This window comes from Onthophagus taurus, chromosome 11 (assembly GCF_036711975.1).
Source record: "Onthophagus taurus isolate NC chromosome 11, IU_Otau_3.0, whole genome shotgun sequence".
Taxonomy (NCBI): domain Eukaryota; kingdom Metazoa; phylum Arthropoda; class Insecta; order Coleoptera; family Scarabaeidae; genus Onthophagus; species Onthophagus taurus.
In genome coordinates, this window is record NC_091976.1 from 15,523,981 (window position 1) to 15,546,722 (window position 22,742).

At 33.9% G+C, this 22,742-nt stretch overlaps 1 protein-coding gene across 4 annotated transcripts in view; it reads left to right on the plus strand.

Moving 5' to 3' along the window:
- Window positions 1-19,425, plus strand: part of LOC111416192 (ankyrin repeat and SAM domain-containing protein 1A-like) — a 45,931-nt gene extending 26,506 nt beyond the window's left edge. For 2 of the 4 annotated variants that reach the window (XM_071200683.1, XM_071200686.1), the window contains exons 10-18: window positions 4,814-4,973; window positions 8,447-8,494; window positions 11,555-12,015; window positions 12,068-12,451; window positions 12,779-13,045; window positions 13,107-13,259; window positions 13,373-13,504; window positions 18,003-18,290; window positions 18,448-19,425. In XM_071200683.1, the coding sequence (XP_071056784.1) occupies window positions 4,814-4,973; window positions 8,447-8,494; window positions 11,555-12,015; window positions 12,068-12,451; window positions 12,779-13,045; window positions 13,107-13,259; window positions 13,373-13,504; window positions 18,003-18,290; window positions 18,448-18,618 (2,064 nt within the window). In that variant the 3' untranslated portion in view covers window positions 18,619-19,425. The remainder of the gene's footprint in view (window positions 1-4,813; window positions 4,974-8,446; window positions 8,495-11,554; window positions 12,016-12,067; window positions 12,452-12,778; window positions 13,046-13,106; window positions 13,260-13,372; window positions 13,505-18,002; window positions 18,291-18,447) is intronic. The other 2 variants (XM_071200685.1, XM_071200684.1) reach the window with 2 other exon arrangements.
- The last annotated feature ends 3,317 nt before the right edge of the window (window positions 19,426-22,742 follow it).

Below are 22,742 nucleotides of genomic sequence, written 5' to 3' on the forward strand. Positions count from 1 at the left end.
TCTTGCAGTCAGTTATTGGAATCTCTACCTAGGGGCGGAAAAGTGCCGCAACTAATCGCAATTACATAACGATTTTTATAGTTTCTATCAACAGGAGAAAAGTTGATCCAGCTAGGCGGAAAAATGATCATTTTTGGATTATTCCTCGAATTGCTCTGCCAACAAACACGGTTGGCCAAAAATTAAAATCAAGAATAGATTTATTTGCTCTTCCTGAGATACCATTATACTTACAACATTCAGATAATTGCTCTTAAGAAATGATGCATCGGTTATCTTGGCATCAACTAAAGCAGACGTTTTTGTATCATACTTTCTATATTTGTTAGGCAACATCAACCATCGGAAACAACAACGTCATCTTTCTAATCTGTTCTTTACCATTTGACATATGCTTATTTTACAAAGTCTCATTAGCTTTGTCCAGGCGAAACGTTTCCATTATTTTGTCATCTTTCGTTTTCATCCTTATTTGGAATATAATACCCTCCTTATGTATTAATTAGTTGGCTCAGATTTTCAAGGCGTTGCTTATTACTCGTTTGTTTTTACTCCAATATGCAAATTTTTGAAATCTTTATCTACTTTGTAAAGAAATATCGTTAAAAGGCCTTAATAGAAGAAATACATTATCATTTCATGATTGATAGGCTTATAAGGTGACGTTCTTCAAACAATTCTTCTTTGTGTTTTAACAAAATGGATTTAGGACAAAATGGGTGGTACAAGAACTTTCTTCGTTCAGTTTCCTGGAGGTTATTCTAATTTTCGAATTGGACTCAACCCAACTTAATCCAACTCAAATTACGACTATTAGTTTGGGTAGTATATACATATAAATTATGCGAGATAAATTGGGCGATTTGGGCAGTGTTGAAAAATGTATTACGTGATAAGTCGTATGGAAGAGACGAAATTTTCAAGAATAAAAAATTCTAAATGTTACTTAGGAACTCATTAAATTAAAATTAAGGATCCCTGCTCCAAATTCCTCGCGATCGTTCGGATTAAATTGAAGATCCTTGTACGTAACCTGATGATGCCTGTTAAGCATTCTGGAAAATTAACTCTATATAAGTTGATGGTCGTGCAATATCTTGCAAAATACTCGGCGTTCAAGGATGGTACGTTTCCTTAGTTAGGGGTGCTTGACTCTAAAACCTGCGTTATTGTTGAAAGCAATTCTAGATGGACCGCGTTGAAGAAATCGATCCTTCGGCTACGTTGCCGAAACGTCTCCTGAAATCGTTAGATTCTGAAGATATATTGCTGGTTTAGGAACAAAAGCATTATGATGCAGTCTCACTAAAAGAAGAGGATAAATGATATGCATAAGTGTTCTATGAAGGTATTGAGGAAGAGAACAAAATCCTCTGTGTGACCATTCCAAAAGATTGCTTAGCTAAAGCATCATAATAGGCATTTTAAAATCTGCGCAAAAAGGTATATTATGTATTTTGGAAAACTTCAGCGAAATCCGAATCCGTTTGGTTGCGCAATCTCGAGACTCGGGTGCATTCCGGATAACAACGGTCAGAACGGAAGTTTTGTTATTGTCACTTTAAAATGCGTGTTACGTGTCCGAAATCTCTGAATGCCAGAAAGTAAGTTATGGACTGTGTCATTAAAGGAGGAATCGTAACTTGGTGGTGACGGCCTGACCAGGGTTTGTATTGTATTGTGGTGGGAATTCCTAGGAATGTATGTCATGTCGTAAAAAATACAAGAAGTACAAAGAAATCTTATTTAAGAATAAATAAAACGCTCATTACTAAAAATTAATTATCTTGGACTGTTGCATACAATAATACATGACTTGGAAGTATTGATTGATAAGTGATAAGCATCGGCATTTGGCGTTGAGAAATAGTGATTCGAGGGCAACAGAACAAATCTGATATAATGGATACAATATTTTTGAACTAATGATGATTCTCTTCGAAATGAGACACTTCCAGAATCTCATGCTTATTGGCATTTAGATAAACATTCATTCTAATTGATATTCGTCATTATCGTTGGTTCTACAACCCTGGAAAAGTCTTGACGAGCTTAAGGTTTTCTTCCATTCCTCCCTATTACGCGCTACCGCGCTCCAATTTCTCACTTTGAGTGTCCTCACATCCCCCTCCACGTGGTCCATATACCTTGTCGTTCGCCTTCCTCTCAATGTCTGTCCTACCGGTGTTTGTCTAACAATTTGTTTCGTTGGTTCCACCTCCTTCATCCGCTCCACATGTGCTATCCATCTTAGTTTTCCAATATTTATAGTTATGGTTCATGGTTAAAACGCCTGTTCTTGGATTCCTCGATATATGTGTCTAAGTACAGTAAAACCCCGAAGTTACGTAATAGGTGGGACTGGGTAGGATACGTAAGTCGAAAATTATGTAAGTCGAGTATCTGGATAGGTTGAAGCTAAACTTATGTACAACAAAAGGTAAACCGAAAACATATTCTAAATCAAATTTATTTATGCATTCTAATAACAGTATGAAACAAGCCAGAAAAAAATTAGTATTTTATTTATGTTTTGTATACTAATTTATTTAGATTTAGTCATTTAAGTTGGACGGTTTTATAAAACTGGTAATGGTAGTTTGGTGACACAAATTCTTTTTCTTCTCACGTAGGATTTCTTGCTAGCAGACAATTGATTGTTCTATTCTTCTCTTTACTGTCATAATGCGTTCGTTATTATCTGTTTCTTCTAAAACCTTTATACCATTTTGTATGCAATTAAGCCCTTCTGTTAAATTTGCGATGGTTAGGGTATTTTCCGGTTGTGCAACATCACTTTCTTCACTGTCATTTTGTTGTTGTGTTTCAATCAAATCTTGCACAGTAAGCTCCTCATCATGCGACTTCAAAAGCACAATGACATCTTCATTATCAACTACCAAATCGACTTGTTTTCCTAAAGTCACAATATTTAGTACTACTTCGGTTATATCATTTACTGGCGCTGTTTCTGGTGAAATAGCGAAAAAGTCCGGGCAATGTTTTTCCAAATCCCCTTCTGTGTATTTGAGGAAACTTCGTCCCACGATTCTTTTATCAATCTAATAGCATCGTCGAGTATAATAAGCTTTAAATGTTTTTACAACACCTTGATCCATAGGTTGAAGTCTTTGGGGGCAAAAACACTACTTTGACGCGAGGATCATAGTTGATAAGGTTAGCTGCCTAGTGTCAAGGTGTGTTATCAATAATTAATATCACTTTAAATGCGATGTTTTTAGAGGAACAGTACCGTTCAACTTCCGGGACAAAGTGATTCTGAAACCAGTCTTCAAATAAAGAAGCAGTAACCCAAGCTTTTCGGTTTGACTTCCAAATTACTGGCAATCCTGATTTGGATTTATTTTTTAGGGCTCTGGGGTTTTCAGATCGATACACCAATAATGAATTCAATTTACAATCGTCAGCAGCTTTTCCGTCGAGCATAAGCGTTAATCGATCTTTTGCTGCCTTAAACCCTGGAAACACCTTTTCATCACTTCGTCGACATTGAATATAGTCTGTGAACTATAGCCGCCTTCTTGTATTATATGCTTTAATTAGCCAGGAAAAGTAGATGCAGCGACTTTATCTGCACATGCTGCTTCTCCACTCTGTGCAATATTGTGCCAGTCGCATCTTTTTTTAAAACGACAAAACCAACCATTGCTGGCCAGAAAGGTTTCATCTTCTGCTTCTTCACCAACTTGTGTCTTTAGTTCTTCAAATATCTGTTTGGCTTGATTGCATATAAAATTTTGGTCAACTGGACAATTCTTGACTTTTACTTTGTTTTCGCACCATACTTTAAGTAAAGAATTATATTAGAAATTAACGGCTGAACATTTTTAACTGCGTCGAGAATATTACATTTGTCTTTTATTATTGTAGTCTATACTACACAGTAGTATAGGATAAATTGTATTTGTTTGCTAATTCACATGTTTTCAGGCCTTGTTCAAAATTTTTTAAAATCACATGCTTTATTTCTAATGTCAAGGTTTTGCGTTTTTTTGGAAAATTCGAAGAAACGAATTCTTTCCTTCTCTTTGACATAATAACTAATATGACAGAAAATAAATTAATTTTTCAACTAATGTTTACGTATGCAGTATGTATAACATAATAAAATACTTACGTTATTCTAAAACATTTAAAATCACGTTTTATGATAGGTATGTACTGACTGATTAATCAACTCTCTACAAAGAACTCGCATAAATTGCTCCGCTAATAAATAAATAATAATCATAAATAATCCGCTATTGAGCGAAACAGGGGAATACCCTACAAAAAATATAACGGACATATTACGATCTCCGAATTTACGTAAGTCGGGGTATTACTGTATCTTCCTTTCAAGCGTTCCCAGCAATCTTTCGTTAGCTTGTGTCATTACCCAGGTCTCTGAACCATATCACTTCTAATAAGTGTTTTATAAATGTTGCTTTTTGTTTTCTTGGTTTGCACTGAATCTAAATGAGATTACATTATAAATCTGTCAACCCAATCTGATTCAGTGAATTCTTGGATTATTTATTATGTTTGATTAACAATTTTAAATACAATTTAAATTGAAGAAATTGCACATAATAATAAATACAATAAACATAGTCCATTTACTCAAGTCTATACTTGTAAATGCAAAATTTGTTAGAAAACTTAAATTAAATTTGAAACAATGTTTTCATAAATCAAATTAATTGGCCCATACTTGAAGAGGTTTGCCCTTTATTTATTTTATTTGTGTAAAGTTAAATTTTTTTTTACTCGATATAAAATTAAAAAAGGCAAAGGAAACTAAATTATTTAGGAGTATAAACGAAGATCACGCGATATGGAAACTGAAACCGAAGATGAATTTTTATTAATATACGACGAATCAAGTGGAAGTTTCTCGAGTAGCGTTTCACTTTCCGATAGGAGTGTCGATAACATAGTGGAAGAATATCATTCGGATGCTCCGTTTGCAGGTAAGCAATGAAAGCTGTTTCATTAAATTTTAAACTTGTTGAAATATTCAACTTTTTACGGCTACATACTTTTTAACATTTAAAATTTTTTTTTAACTTTTATTATTAGTTTTTTACTTTTTTTTTTGTTAGTCAAACCTGGTAACTTTAATTAAAATCCGGGAGTTGTTCTCTCATTGTGTTAATTTCAACATGACGCGCTCTCGTCTATCTAGCAGCCAGACCGTTTGTTTCAATTTATTTTCATTTTTTTAAAAACAAATAAAAGAGGTGGACGAGTATATGGGCAAACAGTAGGCTTCCAGTTTTGTTATCGTTGGTTTTGTTGGATGCAGAACCGAAAACGTGTACGTTGACGCGCGCCACGAAATTGCAAATAGAAAATTAATTAAAACTAGAAATTAATTAACTCAAAATTTATAATTTACCATCGTACAAAATTAATTTAACCCCGTCACTATTCCCTCATACACCCCTAACCCCCATATTTCTACGTTTACTCCGACAACATATACACATTTAAACATCGAGCCGATACGTTTCACAGTAAATATAATAAACCGGATATGCGTATAAATATGAGGAGGGGGTGAAGGTAATTAATTTTGTATATATTATGTTTAATGAAACTACAAATTTTCCAACGAGATCATTAACATTTTCATCGATTTTTTTATTTTAAGGCCCCCAAAAACCTTTCGTAATATAACACGAAATTAATAAAACCGTCTCCGCAAAAGTTTACCTTTTCCCTTCGCAAAGTCTGAAACGAACTGTTTGTACTCTTTCTGTGTTTCTCTGTTTCGTTATAATATTCTCTTCTACTTCGGGTACCTTGTTTACCTTTTTCCGTGGTCGCTTTTCACGCTTTTCCAACTCCCGAAGCTTTTAATTAAAATTACAATCCCCGTAAGGTTTATTATTTAAGATTTGTTTGTTAAATCAACAAGTTTTGTTTTTTTATTTCAACGCATAGTCAAATTTGTTTAGTAAAAACAATTCTATGGAATCCTAAATATTATAAAGATGATAATTATGATATTAAGAAAAAAATACTGATTTTTTTGATATTCCACAAACCAAAAAAACATTTCAACTCGATGGAATTAGGGTTTAAAGTCGAAATTTTTAGTTGTAAATTTGCATAAGAATGAACGAATTTAGTGAAAATTTTCCTCAAATAATATAACTTTATCAATGTTCTGATCATTTTTGTTTTATTCCTAGAATATCAGGTGCAATTTATGTTTAATTAAATCAAATTATTGCAAAATTCTCATATTGTCTAACATAATAAGTGGTGTCTTGTGATCTGTCTTACCATCTTTTGGGTGGTCTTCCTGGTGTCCGAGCTGGTTATCCCTCTAACTATACGTGGAGATCAGCTTTCATTCATCCATTTCACATGATCGTTCCACTCTCTCTTGATCTCTATGTTTCTTATCTTGCTGCCCATTCGCACGTATTATTTATTATTTGACCAAACGATCTCTTTTCAGCATCCTGATAAAGATATCGATTTATTGATCTCGTTTTTAACACTTATTTTTCACAAGATATTTGAACTGACTGACTTGTTCTGTGGGCTTGTTTTTTACCACAAGTTTGCATGTCATTTGTTCATCATCTTTCGTTTCTGACTTATTCTTAATTAACATTATATCATATCTTAATCAATTACTGACTTTATCCGTGCTTATTCTATAGCCGAAATTCAACGTCGACACCTCCTGTACAATGTTGTCCATAATCAGATTAAACAGAACTAGTTGTACGATGTTTCCTTGTCTAATTCAGCCTGGTATTGTATACTAGCGACTATGTATTAGACCGGAGTGAAAAACAGAAAAGTTTCCGAATCGAATCGTAATAGTGCGGAAAACTTGCTACTCGTTAATACGAACTCAGAAAAAAAAAAGAATGTTTGAAATCGGACAATATCTTCCGTTCGCGCATCGCATTCAAAGTTTAGGAATTTGAACAGAAATTGAACAGATATACGAAAAATTGTAGGCGGTGTAAATGATATCCGATCGAGCTATTTTTTTGAACGTAGCATAACCTGAAGTACATTACCAGAAAAAAAAAATGCTGGACCGATACTACGCTCTTCGTAAATCCTATTCAAGGGACAAAAACACAGGTAAGAAACAAATGAAGTATAAGGATTTTATTGAAAAATGTTCAAACACATTATTTGATATTTGTGCAAATGTGAGATGACACTTCATTGCTTTTGCGAAAAAGCTTTGACAAGTGTATTTGTCCTACTTGTCTCAATTACAAATAAGATTTCTTTACGGTCAGAGACACCTCAGGCAAGGTAAGATTGGGACGGTGAATACAAAACAATCGCAAAAGCTTACACTAAGGTTGGAGAGACAGATAGACTTAGCTCGTCCCAACCCTCTTGTAGTAGTATTGATCCTCAACCAGAGATAACTTTTGAAGTTGATAATGATAAGTATGATTCCGACTTTCAGTCCGCACACTCTTTGTCGTCTCAATCAGGTTGTTCAAAAACTTCACAGATGCGACTGTCACTTCCTGCAACTGCGTTGACAAGTGATCGATTTGGTGTGTCTGAGAACAACAGCTGCTGTTACTTTTACCGTACTCAAAGACCTAGGTCTTATTACTGATAGTAATAATTTCTATCTTATCGTTGATAGAAACTAAATTAGAAGAGAGAAAGAAAAATGTAGATTAAAACTTACCGCATCGGAGGAGGTAATGGGGTAAATGAACGGTGCGATGTGCATGTACTTCGATGGTAGAATGGATGACACTTTAGTCTTGGTTGATAAAGGAGGCAAACGATATCAATGTGTACAAAAGGAAGAACACGTTTCAGTAATTAAGGAACCAGGCTCGGAGTACCTTTATCATTTAGTACCTACCTCAAAAAGTGGAAAAGACACAGCATTTAGACCATTTTTCGACTTTGAGCTCTAAGGTCGTTTTATATAAAAATTCATAAATCAACTTTCACACTGGTTTACACCAGCTGCAATTCTGGCTATTCTTAACGAAAAATTGCGTTTTCAACCCCCTCCACGGTGTGGAAAGGGGGTGGGGTAGGAGGGGTTGGCATTTTTTTTCTTGTAGTATACTTCAAGATTATGCTATGTACGAAAAATTAGCTCGATTGGACATCATTTCCACCTCCTACGATTTTTCGTATATCCCGTCAATTTTTGTTCAAATTCCTAAACTTTGAATGCGATGCGCGAACGGAAGATATTGTCCGATATCAAAAATTTTTTTTTCTCTGAATTCGTATTAACGAGTAGCAAGTTTTCCGCACTATTACGATTCGATTAGGAAACTTTTCTGTTTTTCACTCCGGTCTAGTATGATTCGCCTGTTTAAATCATTGTTATGTTATGTTACCTATATTTACAATTTGTTATGATTTTGTGCTGTTGGATGGCGTTCTTTTCTCAATTACTAATAACTCAATGTCTTTTAAGGGTACTCTATCAAAGGCTTTCGTCATATCAGCGAAGCAGTTATAAAGGGTATGTTACCTTCTATGGTTTATCTATTATTATTATCCATAAAATAAGGTTATGATCCTCCTTAACTTTCACTTCTTGACAGCACTATCACCTTTACAAAGTTTCCTGCATCATACGACTAAGTACGTCAGAATCAATGTTTCTTCAGACTTCAATAATTTTTTCCCTCAATCCTTCAATGGTCTCCATCGATTTTACGTACACTTTACATTTGAAACATTTCTATAAAAAATCCAATGGCGTTCATGTGCTAACTCCACCCTCCTGAAGGCCTCATATTGATTTGAAATTCCCTTGGATTTTGTTCTTCAATTCTTGTCATTAGTGGAATTCTTTCATTCTCTAATAATCGCAGATATGATGTTCCCGTGCAATTTTTTTTTCAAAATAGACGTACTACGAAGTGATTACCTAATATCTCAACCGTATCTCAACTGCTTCTATTCTCTGTACTAAGCTCTTTCTTACCATGTTAATAATTTCACGATCTTGCTTCGATAGAAGTAAAAGATTGAAATGAAAAAAATTAACTAACCTAGTTATTTACATTTATCGTAATAAATATAATTCCAAGTAGTTGTTAAGGTAACTCTCATAAGGTGTGTGGCGATGATAGAAAAAGGCCCGGTGGTTTTTAACTGCGTTTTCCTTCTATTTTCGTCCATTCCATCGACGTATGCGTTCCATTCACAACGTCTTTGTCGCGCTCATAGAACGACATCTTGTATCTCGCATGACTGCCCTATTTCGACACTCATTCTGTCTTGAAGCGTGACCCCTTTAGCGTTCGTATCTCATTGTCAATCGTTCTCAAATTTGCTTCGTCTTGCTTGTGTTTGCCCTTGTCTCAGCCCCGTATGTCACGATTGGACGTGTTGCTGTTTTATGAACACGTATTTTACTTTTAGTAGTTATGGACTTGTATTTCCATATTACTCCCCGTGAATAGCCAGATGTCATTGCGATTTTATTCCTTTTTATGCGCACTTCTTTTATAATACTTCTATAGTTAGAGATAGTTAAATGACATAACTTGTTCTATAATCTAATGGTTTACTGCGTCCTAGCTTACAACGTATGGGATCTTTGATGATAGTAATTGATTTTACATCAATGTTATACTGGTTGGCCGTCTGGTAGAAAATGTGAACCACGCGTAGCCGATTACCTTCACTGTTAACGTCATCTACGTAACACAGTAACACATCCTGTTGCTTTTTTAACATTTTCAATAATTTTATCCGTAATGAAGTTAAATAAGCAAAGAGTTACGCTGTCTCTTTGGCAACCTAGATTTTCAGTTAGTTCATCACCCAATTTAATAATGGTGTAGCTGCTACTATTAATGTTATTATTTTGGAATCGACTATTTTTTGCTGTAGGATTTTAATCACATCTTCGACTTTCACGTTGTCGAATGCCTATGTTGACAAAGCAGAAAAAGGTTTGTTTAGCCAATTCTTTAGACTTGTCAATTATCTGACCTAAAATAAAGGTTGGCAACCGTGGATCTGTTGCGTCTGAAGCCCTGTTGTTCTTCTGATATTTGAATTACATCACTCAGATCACTAGTTATAATTTTAGTTAGTAGTTTGAAATCAGCGCTGAGCAGTACTATACTCACAGCAGTGATATTGTGATATATCCAAGTTCGCTTTATTATTTTCCTATTGGGTGTCACGTATTTATTTACAGGTATTTTTAAGTTTCTAAGCATTTTCCATATCTTTTTCTCTCCGCTGTGCTGTAAATATCTTCTTTCAATGACTTCGAAAAGTTTTTCCAATCGTATTATTTAATCTCATTATTTCACTATTCATTCGGTTTCAGCTTGTCGCATAATGGTGGTGGTCATCTTTCGATTAGTTAGTTCTGTATCCTCGCAGAATCACGGCTTTGTATGTATTGATTTTCCTACTGCCTATAGATTCCTCTGCTGCCTGATGTATATTTCCCTTTACTTTCCTCCAGACCTCTTCTACACTACCTCTCGTTGCCATTTCGTTATCATTTATTTTCTCCGTAATCTGTTCTGATACAAGAACCTTGTGGTGTCATTGTCAAAGGATTCTAAATTGTATTTTTTTTATTTAATTTGTTTTTCGTATCGTTTGTAATGTCATTCGCAATTTTTCCAGTATCAATTCATGATCACTTCCTATATCTGTTGATTTTGACTTGTGTTGATTCTTGTGGAAAAGGTAGATATTATTTGTTCGTAGACTGTGAAATATGCTTATATTTAGCAGCAGCTCTCCGCTTTGGTTGATGACTTCTTAGTCGCATCGCTGTTTCACTCTGTCGACATCATCATCAGTTAGTGTTGCTTTGGGATGCTTTCTGTTAGGTAACAATTCTTTACTTTTTCCTTTGGTTTGTTGGCATTCGGTGCGTAATTTCTTGCGGTTTTTCGGTCTTCCACTGTAGATCAATATATAGTTGCTATATTTTGTGGATTCCTTTCTCCTCCTCTTGTTAGTCTCTGATATGGCGCAGATATCTACTCGGTGCTTATTCAACTGCATTATAATTTCTTGGTTCTCCTTATTCCATGCTTTAACATTCACCGATCCAAGTCTTATCAGATTCATCTTCCAGTATCCCTTTTCCTTTTTCTCGCTGTGTCGTTACCGTAAGACTATCTTATATCCGAGGTTGATTTGTTGGTGCTTTGAGTAATTTGCGCCACAATCATTAAGTTTTTACCATGGTAATGCGAGGGTTAACCACTAGCAAGTTACTAACCTCACCAGTGAACTTTCCTTCTTTATTTGAACTTGGAACCAGCAACATAGCTGCTGAGCTACTCGATCCAAACATCCTATTTAATGGAAAGTCTTTTGATAATCTAAATAAGTGTGACGACTGTACAGCAGAATTTACTCAAAAATGATAGCGGTATGTTAAAAATATTTCTTGGAATTCAAAGAATCGCTATTCTTCATTCGTAACATTCTTCAAGTTGCCTACGTTTAGAATTTACACTAGTATTCAAAATTTTTACAATTAACTTTCTAAATTGTTTATATATTTTTTAATTCAATAAATAAAATTAAACAGGTTTAATAAAAGGATCTACAAGAGTCTTAGAAACTCTAAGTTCGAATAAACCAATCCCTGCTGAACGCCCGAAAACCTTAAAGAAATTAAAACGGGTTTACGATTCGAATGGTGAAAATGGAAAACACGATAAATCTTATAATAATTCGTCGGGTTCCGAAAAAGAATCTGAAAATAAAGAGAATAAAGATCGATCTTCGGCATTAAGTCCGTTTGATGAACAAGAAGAGTGGGCTAAAATCCAAGAAATTATGGCATCTTTTGGAACTGGATTGGTTCGAGAATCTGTTTTTGTAGCTGAATTAGAAAAGGAGTTTCAAAGTCGTTTAATGACGCTTAGTTTTTCGCAAAATAGTTTAAATTCAGATACGGGAACTGTTGAAAAGTGGTTGCAATCGATTGGAATGGGTGATTACGTTGGTTTATTCATATCAAATGGTTATGATGATTTAGATTTTTTGGTAACTTTTACTTAATCTCAGGTTATTTTATAATAAAAAGGCGGTTTTTTAGAACGGAGTTTTAGAAGAGTCCGATTTGCAAGATATGGGAATCTCAATCGACATCGAACGACAATTAATTTTAAACTCATCAAAACATCTTCCTATAAAAATCAACGAACGCCCTCAAACTATTAATAACAACATGAACGAACAACCTGATAGTGTTGATAATTGGTTGAGAAGAATTCATTTAGAACAATATTCGGAAACTTTCGCCAAACATCTTTATCATGATATGGAAAGAATTAAACGTATTTGGGACGTGGAGTTATCGGCAGTTTTAGATATCGAAAAAATTGGCCATCGAAAAAGGATTTTAGCAAGCGTTTGTGGTGGTGAACATATTACACCTGGACCTAAATTAGAGGATATAAACGCTGATTTAAATATTTTGGTAAGTTTCAATTAATTTGATCCGTTGGTTTTGATATTTAATCAGAGTGCTTAATTTAATTGGTTCAAAATCTCAACACGTTGCTAAAGTTTTACGCTAGAATTAGTATTTCAAACCGACGGGGTGCTGAGAGCGTCGCGACGCTTCCCATTTCGATGATGGACGTAATTCTCGCGCCGTTGCTTTTGTACGGGGCGTGTACAAACATGTTCAACACGTTCGACATACGCCAAAACACACGCCCCAGTTAATTTGCCAATTATCGCTACAATAAATTAATACAAACACGAAGAATTTTTGATAATTTTTTAAATTTTCTATTTCTAGTTAAAAGGTGAAATGAAATCACCATCAACACATTCAACAAATAGTAGTAATACAGGTACTGTTAGACATAGACATAAAAAATCTAGACCAGCTCCACCTCCACCGATTAATAAAAGTAACTCACCACTTAGTGGTTGTAGCGGGGGTGAAGTTAAAGCTTGTAATTCAAGTTCGGATATGTTTGTTGGTGGAACTAATTCGATAAAAGCGCAATGGAGACATCAACCTATTTTGTTGATAACTGGGGATGTGAAATATAACGTAAACGTAAGTTAAAACATCTCTTTTTTTGGGGTAAGTTAAAAAAATTGTTATTTTTGATTATTAGTATTTGGGTTCTACAAATGTAAAAGAATTTAAAGGGACTGAATCGACGAGAAAATCTATACAAAAGATACGAAAAAATCCAGACAGACCACTTCAAGAGATTATTCTTTCCATTTCTTATAGGGGTTTAAAATTTATTAACATTCAAACGCACGTAAGACAAATATAATTATTATTATACCAAAGCTTATTAATATTATTGGTGCCACCTGATTGTTTAAAAAATACTTTGTTTGTATAATCCTTTTCTTGTTTTTTTTTTGTTAGGAATCTATTTGTGAACATGAAATAAGAAACGTTCATTGCGCCTGCCAAGATACTGATTTCCGGGGTTACTTCGCCTACATCACCAAAGACACCAACGATTATTACTGCCACGTTTTCTCAACAAATACCTCTGTAAGTTGTTTTTATTATTTTTTTAACAAAATAATTTACATTAATATAATACTTTAAATAAGTGTAAAACCAGAATATTTGAAATGTTAATAAATACGACATTTTTTATCAAATTTATGTACCCTGTATGTACATTATACAGGTGAATCAAAAAAAAATTGATTTGGAGATATTCTTCTCTGGCTCTACAGCCCTGTGTGGGCTCTGGGCTGTCTCAGCATATCCTTCCAGTTTCCCCTGTCTCTCGCTCTTCTTCGTCATGCTTTTCCATGTCGTTGTATGCCTGATATAATTCGAAGTTCTCCATAGTCTGTTTTCGCTTATTCCGTCAAAGATAGTGCGTAGTACCCTCCTTTCAAACACCCTAAGTGCCTCTTCCTCTCGTTTGGCAACCACCCAAGTTTCTGATGCATATGTTAATACCGGTCGTATTAATGTTTTGTGTAGATTACATTATGTATGTCTGGACAGATTTCGCGACCTTAGCTGTGAGGATACGAGTCCCCAGATACGAAAAATCTTCCACCACCTCCAATATTAAGGCAAAGCATCTCCTCCCATTAAGGCCTCTGTTCATGTTGAAAGGTTTCGACAGTTGTCCTTGGGCGCTTATTACACATTCGACATTTTTCATGGTTAGTTTGACCATCTCTATCAGAGAGCCTGGTATCTCGAATTTATCATCTGGAGATATTAGATAACAATATATGACGATTTAACCCACAATACCTTGTATCAATGTTGCTAATTTCAAAGATAGATGGTGTATAAAATTGTTTTTTCTTCTCCATTTCTAAGCAACGTTTAAAGTTGTAACAGTATCTATTTAAAATTCTATAGTGTTAAGTTTTTAAGCATGATACTTATTTTGTAATTGGTCAGAGAGCCACCTTATTATTTATTTGTTTGCTTGGCGCAAAACTGTGTACAGCTGCTAGAGATCCACCAAGATGCTTGAAAACTAGCTTTAGAGTAATCGCACATGATATATTTTATCGTTCCACCGGTGTGTTTCCAAACATGTCAAACAGGGTTGTTAAAAAGGTTCATGTTCTAGCTGATTATTTACTTAATAGTGTTCCGTTACTGAGCTGTACTGGTTATCTTAAAAGTTCCTTGAATAATTGAAAGGATATGTCATGATCTTACTCAATGAAACCATAAATTTTTGGTGGTTAACGCGCTTACAACAATTAGTACAAGGTGTCCAGAAAGGGTAGGCTGAGGTATTTGTATCTACGCCGTCCATACAGCTGTGCGGTTTGGAGAAGCGCGGTAAGGATAGGTTGTTGCAGTGCTCTTTGGGGATTTAGTAGCTATGTAGTACGCTTATATCGTGCAGAATTTAACGTACGGTACGCTTCAAAGGACGATACGATATGAGAAAATGGATTACAATGTTTGAAAATACCCTCGCACTCTGTTCAAAGCCAATAAATAATTAAAGAAGAGATTGAGGGCATCTTATAGCCTACAAAATCTGGATTCTTCAACATCTCAACATTACCGACTATTGCATCCGAGTAAACTTTGCAAATGAAATGCTTCAACATCACCCTCGAACGTTGAGTGACTAAACGTTCTATTTAGTAATGAAGCGAACTTTTATTTAAATGGTGACGTAATCAAACAACTGGGTCAACGAAAATCTAAGAAACTTGAACGACCTTTACATAGTCCAGAAGTTATTGCTGCCACGTCTGGTGCAGCAACTGCATGAGTTTTAGGGTTTCAACAAGGTGAAGCCAGTTACAACACCTCAAACCAATCACTTAAGGTTGTCAATCAACTTTTCCGGAAAAAGTAATCTCGTGTTGGGGCACCATATACCCCGAGAAGAATACCCACGAAGTCATTCGAGGCTCAACATTTAGACAACATAATCTCTGACATTAAATTTTCCCTATTTTTGTCTAAAGATTAAAAATAAAAGAAAACATTTTCCTGGCTTGTACTGTTTTTTGATTTCATTTACAAATACTCCTATCCTTTCTTGACAGCTTGTATGTGCTTTGACAATAAAGTAGAGCCACATGATAGATCTGATGAATGTCGTGAAGCCCTACGAATATCGAAATAATCGTACTAGGCCTATCTAAGTGAGTAGATGATGTAGAACTGATAGATGAGTGTATAACAGAACACAACCATGGTTCATGGTACAATCATGGTCACTCACTTAGAATTTTGGAACGAAAATAATTAAACAACATCGAACATCGCAGAGAGATATCGGAATAGTTAGAACTCAATAGTTTGCACCCAAATCCTTACCAAGGAAAGTTGGTGCACGATTTTGTATGGAGCATTACTTTTACAACATACAACGAAGCCCAACACTTTTATCAACTTCGAAATCAGGATGACTATGTAATCTGACAAGGCAATGACATTATCCAAAAGTCGTGCATTCGCATTCCGTGGAGTGGCTCATCTCTAATTGGTAACGTGACATCCTTAATTTCGTTTTGGGCATGCCAAACTGAATTGCTTTGTTTTGTTAATGTTTGGAAGACACTTCATAATGTAAATATAGTCTGAGGTACAAGTCATATGCTGAGCATTCTGTTTAACTAAGTATGTATTCAAATGGGCAAATATCCTATATTACAAGAAATCACGGTCACTGGTAGGCGTTGCAAAATATATTTGGATATCAGGTTGATCCAGATAAGAAACACGTAAAAATTATTCAAATGTCTTGCCTAACAGAAAATAATGGAAAATTTCAAATGACCGTGAACCAAAAGAAATCGCAGCTTCATGGCTATAAAGTGAAAATAATTTCGGTCGTCGACGGCCTACCACTTGAAACATCCATAAATTTTCACTAAAGTTAAACAGACATAAAATTAGAGCCCTTAAAAATATATAGTACTCAAAAATATTTGTTGATAGGTATTTGTTGTTATGAAAAGTGGAGGCTAATTAATCTAGCAGTAAAGCAGACGTTTAGATATTGGAGATCATGAAGACAAGAGCCCAAACGTTTTGGATTGATTTGCTTTGGTGTTAGATTAGGTTCGATTGAGGTTAGCGTGGGCTTGTGTCCACCTCAACCCTAAGTTTGGTTTATAACGTTTTGGTTTGATTTACATTTCCGCTTATTTGTAGTAATATTACTTTATGATAATATTGCTTTTGTGTTGGCTTAACTGCATTTGAAGATGGACTAACTTACATTTATTAGTTGGATTGGTTTGTTTTCGAGTTAAGTGGAGTCGGTTTGAAATTGTCTTGATTTGGGTTTTGGTTAACTCTGAGGAGAAAATCTTACCATGCCTAACGAAAAGTTTTCTATTCCTTGTCCATTATAATAGCTAAAACAACATTTGATTTACTTATCTTAATTTATTGTGTCAATTTGAGAAAAAAAGGATATGTCCAAGCGTTGAGTGGCAGCCTTTTCCCATTCTAAGATTTTTATTGAAATAAATCTAAAAATAACACTAACACTAGAACCAGAAACTTTCGGGTTAAGCCGTGTATCTTTTGAAAAAATTTTGGACATTTCGCATGCTTTATTGCAACTTTCTCCAGAAATAAGTTCGAAGTCACAACACTTCACTCAGTTTGTTAGATAAGTAGTTAGATCTTTGTCTTTCCAAAACAAACCATGACACAAGTATAACACAAACATTCAAGAACTTGCCCATTTATTGCAGAGCGTTGAATACGATGGCAACGTAAAATGTCACCCCGTTTTTAACAACACTGCTACCTGTGATTTTATATGGTTAATTTTTATTAATTCTTAGTCTTTGGCACTCTCGAGTGGGATAAATAAATCTTTTAGTGATACTTTGGATACACTTAAATAACTTTCCTTTTTAATTTTAGGTCTATAGTAAGCAAAATCTTGTGAATCTCGTGTTGAGCATTCTCCCAAAATCGACTCTTGTTTAAAGGGAAGGCCAACTGTGTATCCACACCACAATCTCCTTAGCTTAATATTCTTTGGTCCAGAACTTATTTCATCTCCCACAACTTTGATAATTATTTACTTAAACAGTGCTTGTATGCTCAAAGCAGCATCATTTTATGGTCGCAATGCCACGTGTGTTAACAAGTGATCTTTAACATTTCTATCTAAGACACTGATTGTGTCTTGGAGATAATTCTAGTGGGTTTATATTTGTTGCAAGAAAATCAACGAATAAATACACAATTATATCACCTATCAAAATAACAGTTTCGTAACGGCAAAATAAACCCATCAAGACGAGTGCAAAACGAGAACAATTTATTCAGCACATACAAATACTTTGGCAACAATTTAGCCACTTATTATCCCCAACCTTAGAATATTCTGTACATTTATATAATTTTTAGTGCAAAATTTTGCCACCATTTGAACCTGCTTTCCACAAGGGGCAAACAACAAAATTGCCTATATTTGCTTAAGATTAGTAGTGTTAGTTAGGTCATGTTGACCCCATCTATATACGTTATTTTAATAGCAATACAAATTAATTTTTATTTTCAACTACTGTTTAAGGACCAAGCAACTGATATAATATTAACTCTCGGACAAGCTTTTGAATTAGCTTATCAAATGGCATTACGTGATCAAGTAACGAGTAAATCGAAAACAAATAAGCAAGAGTACAACAAACCGGCTGTAAGTCCAGGTTCTTCCCACTGTAAAGATTTTAAAGATTCACCTCGTTCGGTGGATTTTAAATTAAATGGACATCCGTTAAAAATGAAACCTTTAACACTTTCGATAGCAGCCTCAGAGTGCAGTATCGATAATAATCACAGTCAAACTAGGACTCCTACGAAGGTAAGCTTTAGCGATACGGACGCATAGTTTTTATAATCGATTTTAATGGTGATAAATATAAATTCGATTATAAATATTATTTGAAGAAAAAAAAATTTAGGTTTCTTTGAATGTAATAACACTGCCACGACTTTTTTTTGGGTTTTCTCTTTTTTAGTTTTTCTTTTTTAGATGTCATAATCGATTTTTCAAGCTCAATTTTAGACCTTTTAGATTTTTAAAATTGTACATTTTATACTATTATGCATTTACTTCGGGAACAATTCTAACAGGATATTGCCAAAGTACTATCTTTAACATGTATAAAAAAAATAGGAAAAAAACTTAAAAAAGACACGCACATTTTTATTTTATTAATACTTATTACTAATAAAGAAAAAAAAATCTTCCGAAAATATCACTGATTATAAAATATAAAAGAGGTAATAAAATTATTATTAAAAATTAAGATAAATTAACAATAATAGTTATTATAATCGGTACGTATCAATTGAAAATTTAAAAGAAATAAAAAATAATGGAAGAAAATTATTATAAAAAAAAATAAAATGATTGTATATAAAAATTATTAATCTATTTAAAAAATAGAAAACGTAGATTATAAAAAGAAGCTTTTAAATTACTTATTACAAATTACTTATTATCATTATTAAAAACGTTTAAAACTTAGCAAAAAAAAATAAAAATAAAGAGGGTTGTTGCAATTTTTTGGCTTTAAAGTTCATAAAAACTTTTAACTTTTTCGTTAAGAAAAAAACCATTAGAACTAAAAAGTGGTGCTTTTAGCTTTCGCGTTCGGCCATAGAAATATATAATTAAAAGAGAAATCGTAGTTGAAATAAAACGTAATTCGAAAAAAAATCTAAATAAAAAATCTATGTTGTAAAATTAGATTTAAAAACGAGTCTTATAAAAATACTTCTTAAATTTGCATTTTTTTACTTCCCCCGACTATCAAAAAAAAAAAAATAATAATAATAACAATAATCTTGTGCTTTGTACACTCTTTGTTTTGTGTATTTAATCGTTTTTTGTATCGTAATTCATTTTTAATTTAATTTTATTAATTTTCGGAAATGTTTTGAAAATCTGAATAAAATCTAATTTAAATAAACACTAATAAGAAACAGTGAAAGTGTTGTTTTGAAATTTTATGAAAACCAAACCCAAGAAATCCAACTCGCTGTTAATATTTAACTCAACCCCATTTCCTTAATTTTTCTCTCAGGACCCTAAAATCGCAGGATGTCAATATGTAGGGGACGATTCAAGGGAACAACGTGACAGGAAGTACGCTAGATGCACCGGAAGTGAGCCTCTCTACTCCTTGACCATCCCATCCCTTTGATGTTTGACATGAAACGTACCTTATTGATCTATTTTACCACCAAAATGAATTCCCAAAAATGTGAAAGTATAAACTAAAGGTAAGTTCAAATTTTCATTTTCGAATTATTTGTAACGGTTAAACTTTGAGGGTTGATTCATTTTTAATTTTGTATTGGTTGTGGTTTTCAAAAGATTTTAAAAAATAGGGATGGGCAGGTGACATAATAATTGTGGGGTGTAGAAAATAAAAAAGTCTCTTCCCATTCTCATCATCCCCTACTAGTCTTTTCCACCCTGTTTATAAAATAGAAGGATGGTTTAAAAGGGGGAAGAAGAAGTCCGTTGGTGTCACGAACACGTACCCAAAAACGTGGTCCTGGTTGGTTGATTTGGCGGGTTTAATCATTATACTGGTTCGAAATAGGGCCATTGTTGAGGGTTAAATTAAAATGGCCGGCAAAATCATTATCCTCCACTCTCGGTGGTTGGTAATGGTTTTTTTTTTACTTTGGCAGATGTGCAATCTCTTCTCAATTCATCCACGTTTTCATCTCGAAAAATCTGCACAAATACAAAAAGAAAGTTAATTTTTGCCGAGTAATCCATAAAACATTAATTTACACTCGTTAAAGAAACTCCGATACGAAGGGGGTTATTTTTTGCATTAACGATTATCGATGGTGAAGCAGTATATAGGGTAGCTTTTAAAATTTGCATGCAAATCGAATTAGTTCCTTATTGACTCAAGAACCTGCTTCGATTTGGTTGTAAGCTATTTGGGGAAAATGGGGTGCTTCGATTCGGTTTAAAAGCATACAGAGTAGGAAATGAATTCGTGGGTTTAAAATTAACACAGAATTTTAAATTTTATACGAAACATCGAATTGAGATCTAAAAATATAATTTATTTTGAATTTAATCAAATTTGTTATTACCAGGAAATCATTAATATAATAACAATTAACATTACAGATTAAAATTATTGAAATTACCCAATGTATTATAAAAGATGAGAAATCGTTTATAACAATTTAATACTTAATTGATTTCACACGAGTAAATTTATTTCCGCAAAATTATTATGACAGAGAGACTTGGAACCAAATGGAAAGGGATTTCGATAATATTTCAATATTATAACGAAGGGGGTTGGAGTGAGAGGCAATGGTGGGTGATGGTGGAGGAGGAGGAAGGGTGGCTTTCGTCGTGTTCGGGTTCGTAACGAAATTTACACGGTTCAGTGTACCCGATAACGACCTCGGCGCGTACGCCAAATCGAGCGCTTTTTTAAAAAGAAAATCGATTCGCCGCGATTCCATAATGCAAGCCCAAACACGTCCCCGGACCAGTCAAGGGTTTCCATACGAACGAACCAGCTTTTCTACCCTTTTAATGATCAACCCACATTTTGTTTTATTAAAAAAAATTATAATGAGAATCTTAAAAAATACCCTATAAACTATGATTTCTTAAAATCTTTTGTCCTAATCCAAATATTTTTGATTTAATATAAATATTCAAGAAAAGATTTCAAATGAATCATGAATATTAAATCATGAATATGTAATTGAATGCTGTATTTTCTTTCCACCCTATAGTGAGGTCTGATTTATCCTCACAGATTAAAGAAACACCATCAATTATTTCTAAGTCTTCGTCTTTGACTTTTCTTTTTTGTACGGTTTTTTTTGATCCGAAAGTTTTCGTGCAGTTTGTGTAACCAACGTAACTGGCACTGGAGTTATTTGGATGAATACAGTTCATTGTTAGAAAATTGCTTTTTGAACTTGTTTACTATAATAGCTTCAACAAATTACGAACTTATAAGAGATTATGCATATTAATGAATGAAAACGTTTATCTTTTTCAACAACTTACATAAGAAAAGACGATGCATCATTTCTATATAGGGTGAACATATGTCCTATTTCAATTATTTACGAAATTATAACACTTTAAAGTTTTAATTTTTATATCATAATTAACTGCTACATTTTTTTTAAAACACAAATATTACAAATATTGTTCAAAATAGCCTCCTTCTGCTAGAATACATGCTTCACAACGACGAATTAAGGAGTTCTTCAGCCGAATTAAAATGTCTGGTTGATTTCTTATTTCAGTAGCAACAGTTCTCGTGTATTAATTTCCACTGATACACAATATGTTTCATTTAACCCCATAAGTAGAAATCCAATGGATTAAGGTCGGGGGATCTAGGTGGCCAAACAAATGGACCATTATTACCAATCCACTTGTTTGAAAATATTGGTTTAACCACTCGATAACTACTCTTCCGCGATGTGGTGGGGCACCATCGTGCTGGTACCAAATATTTTGAATCACATTAAGAGGTATATCTTCAAGTAAATCAAAAAGTGTATTATTCAAAAAAAAATCTGCAATTTACAGCGTTCAAACGTCCATCAAGTACATGCAAACCTAGAAAATTGTTGTTAAATATTCCACCCCAAACGTTGATGCTGAAACGTTGTTGAAATTTCCTTGGTCTATCGCATGCGGATTTTGTAATGCCCAGATATGTTAATTATGGTAATTATTTATACCATCTCGTGTAAAACATGATTCATCTGCTCAGAGAACATTTGAAATGAAGTCATTATTTTGGGCATGTTGCTACAATAACCATTCACAAAATGCTAACCATTGCTGATTATCTCCTGGCTATAGAGCTTCAACATTCTGTTTACGATACGGATGAAGGATTTCGCGATTCAATACGCACCATGCAAAATTTTGACTTACATGTACGTTGTGTGCTATTCTTCGAGTGCTGATGGAATGATTATCAATGACAGCATTAATTACAGCTTCTTCGTCCTCTACATTAATTACATGCGGTCGAATAGCTTTTGCTGGAGTAGGATTACCTGTTTCTCGAAGTCTTCTGAAAGAATCGCTAAAAACTGAATAATATGGCAAATGACTCTGTCGAAATCTTTCTCGATAATCTCGTACTGATTGTCGAGCATTTCCATTGTAAAAACAGCAAACTGACATATTACAATGATAACTTTGTTTCTGTTAAATGTTTGATTTTACTGACATATTAATAAATTCACCGCAGAAAACTTTAAAGTGTTATAATTTCGTAAATAATTG